Source organism: Bacillus rossius, chromosome 8 (genome assembly GCF_032445375.1).
Source record: "Bacillus rossius redtenbacheri isolate Brsri chromosome 8, Brsri_v3, whole genome shotgun sequence".
NCBI lineage: Eukaryota > Metazoa > Arthropoda > Insecta > Phasmatodea > Bacillidae > Bacillus > Bacillus rossius.
The window spans coordinates 32507028-32529242 of record NC_086336.1 but is presented as its reverse complement, the minus strand read 5'-3'; the positions used below and the strand labels follow the sequence as shown (position 1 = coordinate 32529242).

At 36.9% G+C, this 22215-nt stretch overlaps 1 protein-coding gene across 1 annotated transcript in view; it reads right to left on the bottom strand.

The window, feature by feature from the left end:
- Positions 1-12845, bottom strand: part of LOC134534717 (lysosomal acid glucosylceramidase-like) — a 28068-nt gene extending 15223 nt beyond the window's left edge. Inside the window, exons 1-3 of the mRNA XM_063373202.1 lie at positions 12750-12845; positions 2915-3112; positions 2359-2509 (exon numbers count right to left, since the gene is read on the bottom strand). Coding sequence (XP_063229272.1) covers positions 2359-2509; positions 2915-3112; positions 12750-12783 — 383 coding nt within the window. The 5' untranslated portion in view covers positions 12784-12845. The remainder of the gene's footprint in view (positions 1-2358; positions 2510-2914; positions 3113-12749) is intronic.
- Between the last annotated feature and the right edge of the window lie 9370 nt (positions 12846-22215).

Sequence of the window (22215 nt, the reverse complement as noted above, 5' to 3'; positions counted from 1 at the left end):
TTGAATTTCCCTTGTCTCCAGCAGTGACATCAGGAGGGCTGTTCGAATTGGAAGTGAAGTACGCAGGTATGCGAGTAAACTAATCCGTTTACTTTATGCGTGTTTTCCGGTAAAGAAACCACGTTATTTTAAAACCGTTTTGTAGGTTGTACTAGCCTAGCCTAGACACAATCATTTGAAGTATTCATTTTGTTTACATTGTTGTAACGTTTTATTTTGGACATTATATTATTTTGGACCATATTTTATATATTTTTGAAGTATGTGCGAAGAAACTTTATAATTTACATAACTGGTGTTTATGTAACTATACACAGTTTGTGTCTCTGGCGGTGGTTCTGAATGGCAACATGTGATTGGCCGACGTCTTCGGCGGCGCGGCCCTTCAAAATTTGAAACAATTACATTGCTTGAAATCTTGGCCTTTTCAGACCCGTTGCACGACAGCGAGACATTTTTGGACCTAATTCACCGCAAAAGTGTTGTTTTCCAGCACAAATGTTGTGCTAATATTTGCGCTAATAACTGTGCGTGACATGAAAGACATTAAGTGCGTCAAAAACTACACGTAGAACTATCAACAGTGATTTATAGTGTACCCAGGTCCAGCGGCTGTTGGGCCATGTTGAAATGGCAGTTGGTACACAAATCAGTGACGCCATTGCATTTTAAGACGTTTGTCACGTACTGAGACAAGTGTAGTTAGTCTCAAAGGTTGCCCCAAGCACTAGTGAACAGTTTTATTTTCAGTTTGTTTGAATATTTAAATTATTTTATTATTAAATTCACACATTTAAACCACGCACGGAACTTCTCAAGGCCAGGGTCCTGTGATTCAACCTCTCGTGCCTGTACTGATTTGAACTAGTCAGGAACTTATTTATTATCAACGCAGAATTTTTTAAACAAATTTAAAACAATATTTTCTTTAAAAATTGATTTAACCCTGCGAAAATAATACACATTTTTGTTTTAATGTCCAACATATTGGCAACGCTAGATTCATACGAAGATTGATTATTTAATTTACTTTATTTCTGGAATCTAGTTGGAGTGGAGTTTTAAAGTGTTATTGATGTTTAAAATACGCTCGGATAGTAAATTTAGTTTTTCATTTGAGTAAATAATTGTAAGTTGTTATTTGGCAAACTGAGAATATTGACCTCTCTCATCTGATTTGTTGATTGTTTTTGTTTTATATTTTTAAGGACTCTTGTGAAAATAATATGCGCCTAAAAATCATTTTGTCAGTGAAAATAACAACTGATGCCATTTAAATACCCAGTGTGTGTATACTTCCTATATTTATAATTACTACTACTCACAGTGTACTGTTTACTATCTTTTTATTCATAGTATCTAACTCTGTATCGATTATAAAATAATTGATTCTGTTACTTCACAGAAAGTAAAATCTGTTATCACTATAAGGTTAATTTTGTTTTAACACTTTATTAAGAAGAAAACTTGTAAAATAATGTTCACTTTACATTTTCCAGGTTTAAAATATTAAAAGAAAAAAAACATCAAACATTTATATAACGTTTCAACAAATACGTGCACATATACCGACTGTAACTTACGCAGCAAAGGTAGAATATTAAGTACTATATTGCTATAATGCATGAAATTGTAATTAAGTGTATAAATTTCCTCTTAGCAGATCAAATTTTTATTTTGGACTACAATCTATTTCACTAAAAAAAAAAAATATGTTAACAACCTTTCAATCTGCTCATATCATTTGTAACGCCAGAAATTCTATCTGTTGAGACTGATCTTGTACACTATAAGGTCAAATTAAGTATGCAGTATTACAAGAAAGTAGTTATGCACTTTAATTCAGACACAGCCTATGAGTCATTTTTTGATGCTTGCTTTGTCATTGAAACATAGTAAGACTACTTCATTAAACGATGAAACGTTCTAAATTGTCTCTTTGTAGTTTACTTATCTAGACCTTAAACTATTTATTTTTAGCACAGACATCTGGTTTGTATGAACTGATTTAAACTCGTCTAAATAACCACCAAACGACACTTTAAAGAGAAAAATATGTATAATGAATAACTCAATTATGCAGACTATACGCAGTGAAAATTAATCATTCCAAAGTCACAAAATAATTTCCGGCAGAGTCGAGAAAAAAATTTATCCGGAATTAGATATTTAAAATGGCCACTACAATAAATTATTCCAATGATTCCGTTGTAAATTCCTAACAATTTATTAAATATAGACCGATGCTTGGAATATACATACATACAAACACCAAACTTTTAAATCATATTAAAATATTATTTTATAAGTTATGTTAAATAATTTTTAAAAGTAAATACGCAATGATGACAGCCTTACTGCATCAAATTTTCCGCTACCATTCCGCTCAAACTCCTGATGTTTATGGCCGCGGCATCGTTGATGGCTCCGCCGAAACCGGCAATGTCCTGGTACTTGACGTCTCTCTGCACCGTCAGCTTCAGAGTGTCCTCGCGAGACAATGCTGAGTCTGTAGGGAGAAAAACGCTCTGTAAGCATAACCACCACCTGCCCATCCCCGCGAATAAACCTTTTCTATCGATCGAAAAAATCCTGCAGCTCTTTTGCGGTGATCATTATTTGAACATTCTCCTCTGGGTTGTAATCAATATTTTCTCACGATTAAACCAAGTCATTGTTTTAATAAGTTTAACTACCCCTATGATGAACATCTGTTTTACGAGAATCCACCGAAATAAAGCCTGTTACACTAAGATATAACATCCAGAGTAGTATACAAGCCATCATTAACAGACATTGCCAGGAACACGAAACTTCTGGTTTTAGATCAATGTTTTTGACTAGTTCTATATAGAAATTCCGAATTCTTAAATGTGCGTTGATATAATATATAATGTCTCAATTGTAATCATACCTGACTGTAGGAACTTGTTCGTAGTTTGTTTGAGCCTGAGGCCAGCCTTGCTGGAGACGAAGTGCGTGTAGTGTCCTCCAGAGATGGAGTCCTTACTTATGCGCTCTATCTTGTCGCAGTAAGTGGCATTGCAGACACACACTATGCTGCTGGCGCCATAGTTCTTTACAGCACAGTCCTTGGCAAACACCGACACTCCTGTAACAGAACAAGGTATCACACACTATACTGTTGGTCTCTTAGTTCCTCACGTGACAATCCTTTGCCAACATTGACACTCCTGGCACAGATAAAGGTACCACACACTATACTGCTGGTCTCTTAGTTCCTCTCGGCACAGTCCTTGGCCAATACCGACACTCCTGGCACAGAACAAGGTATCACACACTATACTGTTGGTCTCTTAGTTCCTCACGGCACAGTCCTTGGCCAACACCGACACTCCTGGCACAGACAAGGTATCACAAACTATACTGCTGGTCTCTTAGTTCCTCACGGCACAGTCCTTGGCCAACACCGACACTCCTGGTACAGAACAAGGTATCACACACTATACTGCTGATCTCTTAGTTCCTCACGGTACAGTCCTTGGCCAACACCGACACTCCTGGCACAGAACAAGGTATAACACACTATACTGCTGGTCTCTTAGTTCCTCACGGCACAGTCCTTGGCCAACACCGACACTCCTGGTACAGAACAAGGTATCACACACTATACTGCTGATCTCTTAGTTCCTCACGGCACAGTCCTGGGCCAACACCGACACTCCTGGCACAGAACAAGGTATCACAAACTATACTGCTGGTCTCTTAGTTCCTCACGGCACAGTCCTTGGCCAACACCGACACTCCTGGTACAGAACAAGGTACCACACACAATACTGCTGATCTCTTAGTTCCTCACGGCACAGTCCTTGGCCAACACCGACACTCCTGGCACAGAACAAGGTATAACACACTATACTGCTGGTCTCTTAGTTCCTCACGGCACAGTCCTTGGCCAACACCGACACTCCTGGCACAGAACAAGGTATCACACACTATACTGCTGATCTCTTAGTTCCTCACGGCACAGTCCTTGGCCAACACCGACACTCCTGGTACAGAACAAGGTATCACACACTATACTGCTGGTCTCTTAGTTCCTCACGGCACAGTCCTTGGCCAACACCGACACTCCTGGCACAGAACAAAGTATCACACACTATACTGCTGATCTCTTAGTTCCTCACGGCACAGTCCTTGGCCAACACCGACACTCCTGGCACAGAACAAAGTATCACACACTATACTGTTGGTCTCTTAGTTCCTCACGGCACAGTCCTTGGCCAACACCGACACTCCTGGCACAGAACAAAGTATCACACACTATACTGCTGATCTCTTAGTTCCTCACGGCACAGTTCTTGGCCAACACCGACACTCCTGGCACAGAACAAAGTATCACACACTATACTGTTGGTCTCTTAGTTCCTCACGGCACAGTCCTTGGCCAACACCGACACTCCTGGCACAGAATAAGGTATCACACACTATACTGCTGATCTCTTAGTTCCTCACGGCACAGTCCTTGGCCAACACCGACACTCCTGGTACAGAGCAAGGTGTCACACACTATACTGCTGATCTCTTAGTTCCTCACGGCACAGTCCTTGGCCAACACCGACACTCCTTGCACAGAACAAAGTATCACACACTATACTGTTGGTCTCTTAGTTCCTCACGGCACAGTCCTTGGCCAACACCGACACTCCTGGCACAGAACAAGGTATCACACACTATACTGCTGATCTCTTAGTTCCTCATGGCACAGTCCTTGGCCAACACCGACACTCCTAGTACAGAACAAGGTATCATACACTATACTGCTGATCTCTTAGTTCCTCACGGCACAGTCCTTGGCCAACACCGACACTCCTGGTACAGAACAAGGTATCACACACTATACTGCTGATCTCTTAGTTTCTCACGGCACAGTCCTTGGCCAACACCGACACTCCTGGCACAGAACAAGGTATAACACACTATACTGCTGGTCTCTTAGTTCCTCACGGCACAGTCCTTGGCCAACACCGACACTACTGGTACAGAACAAGGTATCACACACTATACTGCTGGTCTCTTAGTTCCTCACGGCACAGTCCTTGGCCAACACCGACACTCCTGGCACAGAACAAGGTATCACACACTATACTGCTGGTCTCTTATTTCCTCACGGCACAGTCCTTGGCCAACACCGACACTCCTGGCACAGAACAAGGTATCACACACTATACTGCTGGTCTCTTAGTTCCTCACGGCACAGTCCTTGGCTACGCCGACACTCCTGGTACAGAACAAGGTATCACACACTATACTGCTGGTCTCTTAGTTCCTCACGGCACAGTCCTTGGCCAACACCGACACTCCTGGCAGAGAATAAGAACACAGATTATACTATGCTGCTGGTGAAGTAGTTTGTCGCGTGACAGTCTTTGCTCAACATCGACACTCCTAGTATAGAAAAGGATAACTTACACACAAATCTAAAGCCTCAAAGACTAGCCATTTTGATCGTAGTGGTGTCACGAATGGCTAGAACAGCTGGTATTCATTTTAATTAATAATGACTAGCAAACACTACTTATCGAATCAGCTAAGTGAAGTTTTGTTTTTCCATAAAATGTCAAAAAAGCGGACTAATAGTTTATACTTGTATTTTCTCAGTATTGTTTATCATGCTAATGTTTTTCCTCGTGAATATTCAAAAAAAATATTTTATGTTCCTTGAGTAAAAACGCCAGACAAAACTTTTTCATACCTAATTACTTTTGTATAATACATAAATCATTATAATTATCACTATTGCTAATTTTTTCAAAAACCTTAACATATATAAATTATTAATTGCTAATTGAAACTCATAAATTTGTAGCATATCTTGAAAACAATACAATGAATTATTTTTTTTACGTAAAGTAAAATGGTAAGTGAATTTGCAATTTTAGTCCTAGTGCACCATTTCGATGTGCCAGTGAGTCAAGGAGTATGGCACAATATAGTTCAAGATGACAGTTCATAAAATTATTGACTGGTATGTAAAACTTGTATCATAAAAAAATCACAATTTACAGTTACATTTAAAACAAGTCGTTTATATGTATGTTATGTTGGCTTGCGGAAGCTACAAAAACTCAAAAAGTTCTGTACCGATTGAGCTTACATTTTGACACGACATACAACCCGTTTCAAACATGTTTTTTTATCTATTTTTCGCGTCAGTAACATACCTGCAACCGCGAGAAAACAGTTTTTTTTAAAAGTCAGCTGTGTACCAGCACCCGCACCATCTACAGGATGTCTGTTCTGTGTCTCATTGTTGTCGACATGGAGTTGTAAACGACGACGGATGGGCAGAAAAAATATTAGGACTAATAAAAGTTTTTGCTTTGTTAGAATTTCAGATTCTTTATTATAATTTTTCTGTCCCTACAACAGGGAACGTCTTGATTGAAGTGATTTTTTGTGTTCGCATTGCGATTTCACTGTGCTGTCCGCCAAAATGTAAGTACCGCTTAAGCTTTGTGTACTTTGTATTGAAAGTTTTGCAACTTGCCAATAAGTTTTGTCCTTTGGCTCATGGTTGTCGAGCTGCAGCTATGAAAAACCACGAGCGATAGGTGAAAAAAGTTTAAATAAAAATGTTTGGCCTTTTCAAAATAAAAATCTTTCGTTATTAAACTTTTTGTTCTATCTCACATGGTTTTCAACCTAGAGCTGTGAGAGCCATAACAGGTTATAATCTTATCCCTTCTTTCTATTCCAGTAAAAACCGAAATGATGCCTCGCAGAAAAACGAATTTGGCTCGTCGCACTCGCCACACAGAAGGATCGAGAATATGACTGAGGAAGAGCGGGCATTCGTACGAGAGACGAACAGACTAAGCATCACCCAGACGCGGAACACGGAACCAGTAGAGAGAGAGCAGCCAGGCTTGAGGATGCACGATTGCGAGCACGGCAGTCGTGTTCTGCAGCAACAGATTTGGTTCGTTCTCAACGGAATGAACGCGAGGAGTCGAGGATAACTGAAACACATATCCAAAGAACGGCAGATCTGAATCTACAATACAATCGTCTTGCAATCCGGTACAATCCTGCTGTTGATTATAGTTCAAGTCCGCACGTTGTCATTGGCCAGATGAGTCATGTCTGTACCTACTGACAGGCTCTAAAGTTCAATAATGAAACGAAAGCGATGTGTTGCGCTGGCGGAAAAATCAAATTGCCTCAACTTGTAGCACCACCAGAGCCGCTGAAAACTCTCCTTGCTGGATCTACCGCTGAATCGAAGCATTTCCTATCGAACATCAGGAAATATATATCTTACTTCCAAATGAAATCGTTTGGTGTGGAAATTATGACTGCTCAATTATTGCCAACTTTTAAAATCAAAGGACAAATATATAACGAAGTTGGCTCCCTGCTCCCGTTCCCAGGTGGTTGCCATAAATTACTTCAAATGCACTTCATCGGTGATGATAGAGATGAATTCGATGCGCATTGTGGAATACATACCTCGCTAAGAAGATCCATCATTTCGCAACTACAGAAGCTCCTTCACGAAAAGAACAATTTCGTGGGTTTGTTCAAAACGGCAATGGATATGATGCTATCAGATTCCCACAATATTGTCATTCACGCCGACAAAACGCCCGCTGGAGAACATGCCCGGAGATATAATGCTCCAACTATAGACGAAGTAGAAACTGTCATAGTCGGAGATCAGTTCCAACCTAGAGATATTGTTCTCCCTCCAAGAAACGATCAATTGATAAACGTCACAGAAAGTCACCGTTTTTGCGATGCTTTGCGATATCCAGTTACATTCTGCGATGGTGCCGATGGATATCATTTCAATGTGAAAATGATAAACCCAGTGAATGGTGCAGATATAATTAAAAAGTGCATCGCAGTGATCTTTTACGCCTATCTCTTAATGATTAGAAGGAACGAGGAAAATTATATTTTGAAATGCCGTCAGTTTTTTCAATATTGAATTGTGGATATGTATGCAAAAATTGAAACGGAACGTTTGAATCAGACCAAACTTCGCTGATTTACTACGTTTCGTAACCAAAACTTCGGCTATGAAAGTACCTAGGATACATGTGGTTTACCTGTAATTGTATTCTGTAGTAAGATAAATAAATATTAATATGTTTATAGTGTATATTAAATCTACTTTTTTAGTGTAGGTTCTGAAATTTTTTTTTACAGGTTTAGTGTGATTTTATGGCCTTTTTCAGTTTTATTAAATTACCAATAATTTATTACGTAAATAAATATCTAATTGTACTTAAAAGTAATTTTATCACACACTTTACAAATAATTTCAATCGCTGAAAAAGAAGCACAAATTGCCTTTATTTGAAGAGCATCTTGTTTTTCGTGTGTTGAAGTCACGCTCGACATAGTGTTTAAGACAAAAATCGTTGTTTTCAAACTCCAAAGATTTGTTTTACTATTGATTTGTATTTAGGCCCATATCCACACTCGCGCACTCATACAATAGAGAGTGCTCTTCTCAGCATTAAGAGCGTGTGTGAGGGCAAGTGGTGTTGCAAGTGCAAGATCAATGCCTACTCGATGCGTGTTCTCACGCCCCTCCCTACAACACCGAGCGATAAAAAAAATTATACAGAAAATTAAAAAAAAACCTTAAAATTTAAACAATAATGTTGGAAACAAATGAAATAAATAATTATTTTTAGAAAAACAAATAATATATGTAAATAAGTTGTTTAAAAATTTTGCACACTTAGAAATGACAGCTCAACATAAAAACATAAAAAATTAATAAGATGTTACAATTAATTTTACTTTTCAATATAGAGCACACGTGTGTAAGTGCATTATATAACAATAGTGTGAAAGAAACAGTGAGAATGCTCCAATGTGAGTGTGCAGGAGTTTTTTATATGCAACTTTAGTATTTTAATTTTATTAGACCCTATTATATTTTTATTGGGTCGGTCAACAGATTACTTTCAATGTTTATGTATTACTCGCTTGAGGAACAAAAACTTTTATTTGTTGTACAATCCTTGTTATATAGATCACATTTAATTAGCGGTTAGTGGCAAAATAACCTTTCGTCTCATCAAAATGTTTTCTTTTTATTCTGAGTGGGGTTTCATTGGATAAAATCTACGTACGTCCATTTACAAGTTCATTTATAGTTTCCAAAAGACTGCTTGAAGAAACAATATTCTAGTATGTATTTATGTTTGTTACATGCTAATGGTGTTTTGTTATTTATTGCAATTATAGACACAAACACTGAAGTAAAGTATTTTATTGAACTATTATTAGAGTAAACTACATAGGAATAAAATTATGTCCCGGTTATAAATTTCAATAGTATCACCTGTAAGAGTTGTAGAGTGTTGGTTCAAGGTCACAATTAAAGAGTAACTCAAACAGTTTTACATAAGCGCATGCGCTTGCAGCGCCACCTACGCAAAATGGTGACTCCTGAGCGTAAAGCGTTTTGTGTTCTGCAATTTTCTAAGAGTGAATCTGTAATTTCAGTACAACAAGCTTTTCGTTTAAAGTTTTATTGTTTTAAAGTTGAGTTATGAGTTCATATGAGGTAAAAACATCTGCCAATGGTATAGTCAATTCGAAATGATTGGATGTGTTTGTACGACCAAAAGTGTATGTACAGGATGTTGACCGTGTCAGAGCATCTTACTTGCGTAGTCCTAAGAAATCTGTTCGGAAAACAAATCTTGAACTTCATTTGCCAAAGACGATGGTGTGGAAGGATGTTCAATTACCTACCAAAGCTGTTGTGGTCCTTATCGACAAGATGGCGGGCGCACTCGTAATAAAAAATTACTGCACTCTAGTGGGTAAAAATTAAACTAACATGGTGGCAGCACACTCGGGCACACGATGTGTGTACTACGTGACACTAGCACCCCTGGTAACAAGTACTGAAAACAAGATGGTAGTGGCACTTTCTAGCAGGTGGTGTGTGTACTACATGACACTAGCGCTCCTGGTACCGAGTATTGAAAAATGATAGATGGCAGTCCTGTCGCGAACAGGTGATGATATTATTCCTTCGAAATATAAAAAAATGACAAGTATGAATATGTGCTTGTTATTTTTTATATACCTACCTTATTTAATTCACAGTCTTGTAATTTTCTCAATGGGCGTGCGGTTAAAGGCGTATGTTTTACAACACAGAGGTCAGATCTGTGATGGTTCAAATTACAGCATTTCCAATGTGTTTTGTATAAAAAAATAACTTTAATATGTCAATAAGGACTACTACAGCTTTGGTAGGTAATGGAACATCAACCTTATGTGCATGAGACAGAACGATGCTGGTGCACTCTAATAACAAAAAAATAATAAAAAATGAAGTATTTCAAGATGGCGGATTTCAGCAGAATATAAAAAAACAAGTTGGTATAATCCAATATTGTGGCCTCCAGCAGACTACGGTAAGATGGCGCCCATGATATCAGAATAGAGAAAGTGAGTGTTTTCAGATCCAAGATGGTGGCCGTAACGAAAATTGAAATTTTCTAGCCTCCATAATGGTGATCGTAAGTAAAAGAGCAGCGTTGATGTCAAAAACATCCAATATGGCATGCAATAGGAAAGGTTCAATATCAGTGAGTGGAGCGCTCGATTTAAAAATGGTGGAATCTAAATGGTGGGAAACAAAATGTCAGCCAAGATAAAGTTCAAGGTCAAAGGTCAAGGTCTTCCAAGATGACCGCCGTGATGTCACAATCCAATATTGTGGACACCGACAAACACATCACACTCCTACTCCTGTAGCTGGAGGAACTTTCATATACTATTAGCGAGATACCACAATGATGTGAAACTTGTATTAAATGCCTGAGTTTTAATCCGAGTCCAGACACTCGAATTCGGTTTTCAATGATTTATCGTGTGCCATTGTAATGTTGGTAGCACTTGTTCAACTTATTTAATTATTATTATTTTTCTTTTTTTCAATGGCGAACTGGTTTCCACACGTTTTCATTATTCAATATTGGTATTTGTTAATGGTAATATGTCATTTAAATATTTAAAAGTTAATTCTGAACAAAGTTACAATAATTATAATTATGTGTAATTTAAATGTTTGAACACATCAAGTTTCTGTTATTGTGTCAATGTGTTTTTAAAACTATTATGAATAATGTGTTCACAATTTAATTATTGTAGTAAATATGAGAAGGTATATTTAAGGAATTAAAATTCAATCTTTCTTGTAATAGAATTAATGCTCCAGTAATTATCGATCTTTTTTGTTTTTCAAAAAGTACTCTCTACGAGTACTATATTCAATGTTCTTCTTCGTCTTGCCCTTGGCGAGCACAAACGGTCTTTTTTTCCAGCACCTTGACGCCATGTTTTCTTAAGACTAAATTCACTCTTGTGGGAGTTTGTGATTTTCAACATGCATTAAGCATCTTTAAACCGCACTAAGTGCGGTTCCACGCTACCGGCCATGCGGTTTGCTTGATCCAACTTGTGCTGTGGTGTTGGGGCCTGTCCTCAGCAGCCCTGAAGCAAATGAAGTGACCGCACCAAATCAGGAAAGCCGACGGCTATATTTAATTTTTTGGCATGAATTACTAACCTTTACAACATTACCCTAAGTGGGAAATTTTTGTGGACTTAATCTCGTCGGACTTTTCGTCAACCAAGTTTTTCTCCTTTTTTTAAATTAACTTTTTTGGACCAACGAAACAACGTTTTATCTAATTTATGAATTTTGAAACAACGAAACAGCGTAACAACTTGGACTAAAAATATGTTGATATAATTATAAACAAAGAAAAATGTAATTAATAAGTAATTTACAAAATTAATCATGTCGTAGAAATTAATATTTTTATTTTTATTTTAAGGTGTGTTTTAATAAGTATTTGTAATATCTTGTTCATGGGGGCCCCTAGTTAAAATAAAAAAGAATATAAAATATAAGTATGTCTAACCAACTACTATGTAAACAACATAAAAAAAAATAATGTTGAAAGATATTTAACTTTCTGTTGAGATTATTGACATAGTCAGTCAAGGTGTAACATAAATTTTAAATAATTGTTCAAATAAATTATTTATCTGAAACAATTTTTTTTAATCATTAAGTAATACTACAATTGTATATTGTAAGTGTGCATGACCAGTCAGCCTTATTTACATTCAAACTAACCTCTCAGCACATAAAAACGCTTCATGAGCCTTGGTCCACGAGCTTTCAGCATCCGCCTGCCTCTATTCATAACCTTAAAGTGGTGAAGGGAGGTAAGGTGTGGTGCAATCGTAATCATTTCAGCTGGTTCTTTACCAAAGCCCATAGTAGTTGAACTCTATAATTTATATTATTTGTATGCTAGTTTATCCGTCATTAACGGCTTAATTGTTAACAAGATGTAAATCTATGTGAGAAATTTTTGTAGAAATAGTATTTTGAGAATATCATTGTATTACTTAAATATCATATAATCTATGATTAGAAAAAAATCTTAAATGATTATTCTAATTTCTAGCCTCCCCATTACTATGAGGTTCGTAATTTAATGTTTCCTGGTAGGTTAAAAATTTTACAAGGGAGTTCAGTTAGCTAAGTGATATATTGAGCACTTTCTTAGACACCGTTTTTTTTTTCTCCAGGGAAACAGTGTAGTGTGTTCCTAACTTTTGTTTCTAGCTGCCAGAAGCCTGTCGCAAACTCGATAACTGTAACAATTTTGAAGAGGTAAACTTTTTGAAAGACACTCGTATCTCAGTTACGAAACCAATTAATTACTCACCAAACAACATCAAATTTACGATAACGGTCTTCATCTCGTGTTGTGTTGGTTTGTCGCGCGTGGCTGTTAATCTGCATGTAGAACTGTTCGCTGTTAGCATAACCTGCTTAAATACCCTCCCTTATCTCAAAATCTGTGGTCAACTGATATTTATTTTACTTGCGTCAAAAGTAACTCTTGAGTTTATACTCAAGATTGAATGTGTTATCACAAAACAACAAAATATAAACACTTCTATAGTGTCTCAACTGGCCAAGATTGCAGAAATGTTGCGCCATGTAAACGCAGCAATTGCGCTACTGGGTGAGAGCGCACAGTATAGAAACTGGAATCTTACTGAAGAGGACCCGGGAGAAAATACCAGTCCTGTCTTCCTGATTGCGGGTCCGTATATTTTCCTTAAAATCACTCAATTCAAGTATGTTTCCATTCTATAGGCCATGACTGATTAAATTCCCAATATCACTGACTTGTGTTTGCGCCTCTAATGACCTTCGCGTTAGAGACGCAAAACAATAAACAACATTATTTATCTTCCTTCACTGGCCCTGTCATTACACTGACTGCAGATTAAGTGCATTGGACATGGCGCGGTTCTACAATTTTAGGCAAGTCTGGCGACCTGTACATAAAAACACTGACAGAAGTATATAAATGTTCTTCCGGCGGTTGGAGTCGGAGTGTGGTGTCAATGGCGGTATTAGCCATCTTGAATGAACTTGACCTTGACCCAGCCAGCATCTTCTTTCCGCCAAATTGGATTCCGCCATCTTGGGTTAAACCAATTTTAATTATGAAATCTCATTCACCGTTTTGTTTTCCGCCATCTTGGTTTATAGACTTTCCACCATTAGAATTATGATGTTTTCGTTGTTATAGCCACCATCTAGAAAATCTGTAATTATTGTTTAAAAACAGTGGGAAAAATTTTAAATTTTATAAAAAAAAATAATTAGTCAAATATTAGTAAAAAACATTCCGCCATTTTGAAATAATAACGTCATGTCAACCATCTTGAAAATCTGTAATTATTATGCTATAAAGTTGGAAAAAATTAAAATTTATAAAAATAATTAATTACAATTTCAATAAAATTTTAATTGAAAAGCAAAACTTACGTCAGGAGCTCGGAGACTACGGTTCGAACCCGGTGAAGACAAAATAAAAATGACGACGGATTCTTCTTCCACAGAGGCCACCAACAGACTGATCTGCCACCACTAATACCAATGTATATATTACGGCAGCTAGTATGAAATCACAGACGCCATTTTATTTTTGTTTGCTGGAGGCCGCAATATTGTGTTATGACATCACAGCAGCCATCTTGTTTTCGTCTTCTGCAGACCACCATCTTGGTTTATGACATCAGAGTCGCCATATGGTTTTTGTCTTCTGGAATAAGCCATCTATATTACTCGTTACCAGGAGCACAAGTGTCACGTAGTACACACATCGTCTGCAGAGTGCATTTCCGCCATCTTGTTTTAATTTTTACTCACTAGAGTGCATTAGTATCTATTGCCAAAGCACCCTCCATCTTGTCGGTCGTCTTGGCCGCCATGTTGTAAAACCGTAATTATTTAGCTCGAAATTAGGAAAAATTCCAAAAATCATCAAAAATATCACTCCATAATTAACTGATTGATTCGATCTATTCTTGTCCTTATTAGATACTTGATCGATGCAAAAAATTTAATTTTACATAATAAACATTAATATCAATAAATATGTATGATGGAAAGTCCTAAAAGAGGTTTAAATTCATCTAATACCAGCCTCCAGTAAGCCCATGATGACACATTGTCCACCAGCTTAGTAATTCGTATTTATTTAGCTATAAATTCGGAAAAAAAAATTTCATAAAAAATATTATACATTAATTTACTGATTTAAACGATGGATTCCTTTCCTTGCTTCGATGCTTGGTCAATGCGAAAAGCTAATTTGATTAAATATCACATAAATTTACCATAAAAGGGACAGAATTAATAAAATACCACAAGTTCTTTTACGAACCAAAATATTTATTACATAAAATCTACACTAATACAATTACAAAAATCAAGTCTTTAGCGTTCTCTATTACTACAGTCTTCTTAGAGTGTGCAGCAAGTTATTTGCATATCATACTTTTTTTTTCAATATATCAGGTCGACTAACTGGTACACCACATTTTTCACACAGCTAATAATTTTCGATTTTATTAAAAGGACCGTTATATAGTTCATAACGTTTTGTACTTGGAATTTATGCTAACGTTTTGCCACAGAATATTCAGTTTGATTCAGATGACTGTTCAAACAGTATTTTTCAAAACCACATGAGCCTTTTTAATATTCCGCTGTGTATAAACTGACTACAACCCCTGCTGCACTGATATTAATGCGTTCAGAGTTATTACAACAATTGTGCTTTACATAATCACGAATTTTCCAGTTTTTTTGTGTTGTTACAGTACGTATAGTTGGGCGATGGAACTCCACCACTTGCTGCTTCCTTCATCGATGTCACTGGCACTGTTGACAACCATTGAAGCACTGTTGAAACGTCTACCACGGAAGTCTTCAAGGTCTGCTCTGCTCAAGATATTGCACGCCTCGAAAGCTCCTGCAGTGCTTTTGACGACGTCGCCAACAGGATATGAGCCGTCGTCAACCTCGTCACCATCGGGAGCTTTGGAGCCTCAGGAACGTCGCCATCCGGCTCCGCGCTGTTGATCCTTCCATCCAGGTCGACGTTAATGATGGTAATGATGCCACAGAAATTAGAATATTATGTCAGACAAGTCTAACTTTGCCAACCCGTATTGAGTGGTACCATCACTTTTCAAGAAGCAGATCTTGCTGTTATCTTCATAAATATTCGGTATAGCATTATACGTTTAAAAATCTGTGAGTCCAATACGTCATTCATAATCTCAATCCAGAGTTGGTAAATAGACTGCCCGCAGCTCCGAACTGTGACCTTTCAACGTAATAGTCATTGAAAGGACTGACTTATTTTCATAACTATACAATCTTTAAATAAAAAAATAATAAGAATTTTTTAGTTAAAAATTGAAGGCACAAGTTTATTTGGTTAGGCAACTGTTCAGTTTCGGAATTGTAGTACAAGGTAGTGGTCTAATTTCTGGTGGAGGTCTCATATCACCAGACTGTCGTAATACTCGGCCTTATTTTACAGACCTATATATGCTACCCAATTGTGTGCCATGATCTGTTGAAGCATCTAAATTAATAATGACACACTCACAAGTATTTGGTTTGCTAGGTAAATTATCTCATATAAACTCTCTTCTGAAATGTGGAATTTTAAGTTTGCAATCATACCAAATTAAATCTATATCGTTTAGCGGACGAATCGGCATAGATTTAGGATTTTTTCACACTTTTCTTTCTCATGCCTCGACCTATTTTGTGAGGCTGCAAGTAGAGTCATGCGCCATCATTTTAATCATGACAATGACTTCCATGCTGGCATTGTGTCTTTTTACTTCCTTTAACTGCTTGCGCTCATTCTTCGAAGTGTTGACTGCCCGCACTATACCGCTCGTTGCACTAATGAGGCCGCCGAGAACACCCAATGCAGACAAAGGCAAAGGAAAAAATCCTCCAGTAATCTTCTTATTGAGAGTCTAACTTTTTTCCTTGGCTTTTTCCACACCTGCTCCAGACTTGCGTGAATTATTCTTGGTCTTGTGGGTCCTAATTCTATGAGTGCCCATTCCTAATATAGTGTTGACTTTCATGATTTTGGATTTGCCCCAAGCCGCTATTTTCTCTTCTAGTCCGGTGCTCGACGATTTACTAATGGCCTTGGCTTCCTATGCCAATCTCTCATTAGCTCGATGTTTTAATTTCAGATCTTTGCTGAGGGAATAGGCAATATTGTGCTGCTTGCACTTTCTGTCAAGAGAATTAATGCCAATGTCACCTCGAGCTAGTCGTTTGGCTAGTTTTGTTTCTGGACCACCTGGTATGTGCAGCTCGAAAGGAATATTATTTATCAGCGTTTTAACGTGCCCTGCACCGATATGTTTTTAGTTCCTACCTATCATAAAGACATTACACACAATTGAGAAAAATGTATAATAGTATTTTCTTTTAATAGAATTTCGTCAATACAATGCAAGTCGTTAAGCAAGAAGTGTGTTTTACCATGCGCAGTACATCTCGTAAGTGGGTTTGGCTTTACAAGTTATGCCTTTTTTTAAAGCTATCAATTTATGTAAATAATTTGCTACACAGACCACAGTTAAAATTTTGCGTATATGTTTTTTAACACTATCATTCTTCTCGTGATGTTCAGCATTTATTCTCAGGACAAATTCCTTGTTGCAGTATCTACAGCACTGTCCTTCCGATACAGCTGAGGCAACGAACCAGGATCCGTGATAGTTCCTGCAACTAATGCCAGATGTAAACCGAAAGTTTCAAATTGGAAGAATTACTTAAATATAATTTTTTTCAGTTATAGTTGATTTTCAATTTTGAAAGACTCGTGGTCAAGAAATTCTGCTTTTCAAAAACAAATGTCGCCCCGTGTTGCGTGGAGGTAAATATTATTTATTTTTCATATGGGATGTAGGATGCGCACTCACGACCTCAACATTAGGAGGACTTCGCCAGATACTAAGGAAAAGGAAGTTAGTCTTGCATGATAATGATTCTCAGCCATCTTAAGGCATATTATTTGACTGAATAATGATTTTTTTTTGTTTGAATTCCACCTGAAAAAAATTATTGTAAGTGCTGATTTAGTAAAATTAATTCACTAATTAAATATAACTTTGAATAAAATTGCATGTATCATGAAGTAAACAAATATTTCATGCAAAGATTGATTTCTCATAAATAACCAGAAGCACTCGTAGAATATCAGCAGAAGTCTAGCTAGGAATAACCAGAAGCACACAAAGAAAATCAACAGAAGCATCGCCATAAATGACTAGAAAAACTTGGAGAAACCAACAAAATATTGGCAGGAATAATCAGAAGCACATGAAGAAATCCAACAAAATATTGAGATGAATAACCAAGAGCACAAAGAGAAAACCATCAAAACATTGACAGGAACAATCAGAAGCACACGGTGAAAACTAACGCACATTTACTAAATCAAGATCAAGGAATCAAAAAAGATAATAATACAAAAATATATATTTGTATATATTCATATTTATATTTATATTAATATTTTTATATCAGTCTTATCTGAACAAAGGAGAAGTTCAGAAGCTGGAAGAAGCTTGTAATGAAAGATGACGGTCGTGTGTCGAACATGTGATGCTATTATTCGATCGGCATGCTAACGACAGTCATGTAAATACCGACATGGAATTTCAGGAATTCAAAGACATTTACTCATTGTGTAGTCAAGGAATGGCAGGTACAGACAAGGTTTCAATCAAATTATCGTCAAAGATGAGTCATAGCTAGAGACCTGCGAAATTCGCGATTTCGATGGGCTTCAGGATAGACTGCACATACCCCTGTACACTCGGGCAAATAACGCAAGTTCATTGGCTGCCGACTTGTAAGTCGTCTCAGCTGATTTGTCTGTGATTCGATCCTTCTTTGGTTGAGGGTTTATAACTGGTTGAGATTCGTCCAGATGAACAGTAAGCCAATAGCAAAATTATCTAAGAGGTATATGTGTTTAAATTCTAGCCTACCACCGAATTAATCCGCGAATTTTGCAGGTCTCTAGTCATAGCATTTCAAAATTCGATAGTAGCAGTTGTGCTACCGAAATGCATATTGTTCTCAAGTCTCACGACGCCAATCACTAGAAAAAAAAATTTCGCTACAGGGTGAAATAGGAGAAAGTGCGGAAAACGAATTACTAGAGTACCTGGTTGCCATCGACCAGCGAGAAGAAGCCTTGGCTTCATGAATTCACGACATGATCGAAGTATCGAATGCACAATGATGTGACGATCTGAGGGCTTTTCAAAGTAGCCAGGATGCATCAGTATCTCGTTTAGCAATGAAAACAAATCTTGATAATCACAGAGAAGAAGTTTCTGCGGACGAATAAAACGTATAAAAGGTAGTTTGCAATATCCTTTCAGCCAGCACAATGTCGAACTTAGTCAGAGACCTTCATCGTGCTATACAGTCTTTTCATGAAAAATATCTACTTTCTAGAAGAGCCAGACTTGCAGGTGAAGTGGAAAATGAAGAGATATTTTTACTTATCAATATTCGTCTCGACGAACTTAAAAATAAGGATAAGCCACCCATCACGGTAAAAATGGAAGTTTATGACGAGATTCTAACTGTGAAGAAGAGAAAATATACGGGAACGTGGTAATCGTATTAATGCAATAGTCAGGCCATTCATGAGATCTTTCACGAGTCGGATTATTGATACGACCTATGGAGTGTACAGGAAATATAATAAGTGGTTCTTCGGTGCTAAAGAAATAGATTTTTTACCTGGGAATATCGTGCACGTAGAAGAGTTCAAAACACGTGTGTCTCCAGGTCTGTGAGAATTGCTCTTTCGTAGTGAACCTAAATGTTATTATCACCAAGATTTGCAAGGGTACAAAAAACTGCTAGAGCGAACCTATGACGATTTTCGTGATGAAGATTTGGAAAGTAGCATATATAAAGGCGAATATCATAAAAAGATCTAAATTTTCATTAATCTCTTCAGTGAACTGGCTCTATCGTTACCAAAGGCCAAGGCGACCGAAAAAAAAAATGTTTGTGATAGGCCTATACTCCATGAAAACAACACTTTGGAGGCTTTCAGAGGCCCTGGTGCAAGCTGTACGATGGTTCACACTCTAAATTTAATTTTTGTTGATAGTAAACACATGAATGAAGGTCACTATGTAACTGCTCTAAAGTTATGGCTGCTCATTCTCTTATAAAAAGATTATAACTTGGTTGTAAAGTGTCGTATTTGCGTGGAATAACTTAAGCTGTTTTTGTCCCAAGCTCTATTGTCCCGGACAGCCGAATAGAGCTAACTTTTGCTCAGTGGCTACTGCTACTGTAAAAATTGCTTTGTATTTTTCTTATGAAGTTTCCTTAAAATATTTTTATTTAGTGAAAAATACTTCGGAAATATACTGACGCGAATTCGCAATCTTCAGTTTCAACAGCGCTGTGTCTTTGACCACTCGGCTACTGGGTCGAATTGAGGACGTGAAATCTAGAATCGGTTTTTGTAATGAGCCATATCCGATAACTTTATCAACTTACCTGCATTCTGTTAGAAGTGAGTGCTCTGTTATGACCACATTGTCAATTAAACAAAAATTCAAAGTACGAATAAAGTACCTGTTACATAAAGGTAACATGATTACAGTTATGTCGATAGTTGTGGGTAAACACTTCAAAAACTACTTGAGCTGACGTCTCTAGAAGTGAGTTCAACAGTCAACAAGACGTAAAAAAATATATAGATAGGAACCTCCTGGAAATTGTTTCACTATTGTTATACCTCTGCAGTCTATTTCTGTCGTGTTGTTACGTGGAATTTTTTCGTAACTGAATTTGTCGTATAGCGAAGGAGTGTGCTGCCATTGCTTTACGGTAACAGTCGTAGTAGGAGCATTGGTACAGTAACTGTTTCTTGAAGTTATTTCGTGAAGCAGTTGTTCTCGTGTTGATGAAAACTTGAAGAACACAAGTGACGGATTTAATGACAGATGAAGGGGTTTCTGCTTTCTGATGATTAAGAAGAGGGGAAAAAAATACAATAATCTGCTGATGTTAATTTTTTCCATAATTAAAAAAATTGAATAAATGATACCAAAATATTTCGTCAGGAGTTTTACCCCAACATACGCGGATCATAAAAAGAGGAGGGAGGAAGAGCAATGGGTGTAACGGCCGAAGTTCTTACTGTTTACAGAAAAAGTCCTCATCTTTACAATATTCGGGACAATTCCTGAATAGAAAATATTTTGACCAAAATGAACATTTTCCAATTCGAATGATATTATATTGAGAAAAAAATTTTTGCCAGTCAAAAATTTCAAATTTTGTCAATTTTATTACTAGTAGGTGTATAAGCATAAAAATATAACTATTAAATAAAAATGTTGATTTGTTGCTAATTAGCAGTCGTTTGTAGGCGCTAGGGCTGAAAGGAGAATTAACTAGATTTTTTTAGCTTTTATAATTAATATCTGGGCAATGTTCTCAATACAGATGTGCATTAAACTTTTTCTCAATTAAAATTGACCTCAAATAATGAAAAAATGGTTTTAAATCATTAAAAAAATTGGAGGCTATTCTTGAAAGAATCAAAATCATATCTGATTGAGCTATACAAATTAAATTTACTGAAATAATATGTATTGTTTGTATTATCTTTACTTACCTCGAGGACTGCGACGGCACACGGTATCAAGGACGGTGCCACTAATCCTATTTTGCACATAAAAATAAAGCAAAAAATAGTTTAGCTATAGGTTTGGTGTCACAACTTATATATGGGCGATTTCTTTCATTTAAAAAATATGGACTTTTTTAATTTAAGCTATCTATTTAATTTATTTATCATGGGTAACAAGTGAACACCGTTTTTAATTTGAATTTTTAATAACTAACTATACAAATAAATAATAACTGTTTTTTTTGTCCACGCACACTAATCATAAAATCATAATAAATGTTCTGGACGATAGTGCGTTTTTTAACATTACATATTTCCCCCCTCCCCCTCCGCCCCTCGAAAAACGTTTACATCGGCACCTGACCCCATAAGCACTGAAAAATCTCCGCCCGACTGCTATATATGACAGTACTTCTCCTAGGGGTTACTAAACTATTAAATTAAAATCACCTTTTCTTCGATACGAAATCAGTTGATCACCGAATATAATACACAACAGGTATGTAACCAAACTGCATTTAAACTGCCTACAGTTATTGATGGAATCGCTAGACAAATCGTATCTTCCTAGTTTGGGTTCTTACAAAATTGTCATATGATTAAAATATTTTGTTTAGTTTGTTACTCTACTATTTTACCAATTTGGAAAATTTAAGTGCATTATATTTAGGATCTATTTATATTGTTTTAAACTTTAATTAGTATTGATATTTCATGATATTTTTTATATTTATATTTTGGTTTTTATGATTTTTGATTCTGTAGGTATTGATATTTTTACTTTTTTAGATCGTAAAATTTAAGGGTGTATTCAAATTCGTAATCAACCAATTAGTGTTAAGTGTTTTTAAGTCATTTTATGTAAATTATTTACTAGGGAGGCAGTTTCTTTGAAATCTAACTGCACAGTTTGCCATCACTGTGAACCTGTCTTTCCCCTTTGGGTTGAGCGCTGAGCCCCGCCAATGCCCAGGATGCAAGCTTCGAACTATCGTTCGTCTCGCAGGCTGACCACGGAAAAACTCAAGGATTTGTGGGCCGGGGTTCGAACACGATTCCGTGGTGCCGCTTGTCGGTCCCGGGAGACATGTTCTCAACGAGCACG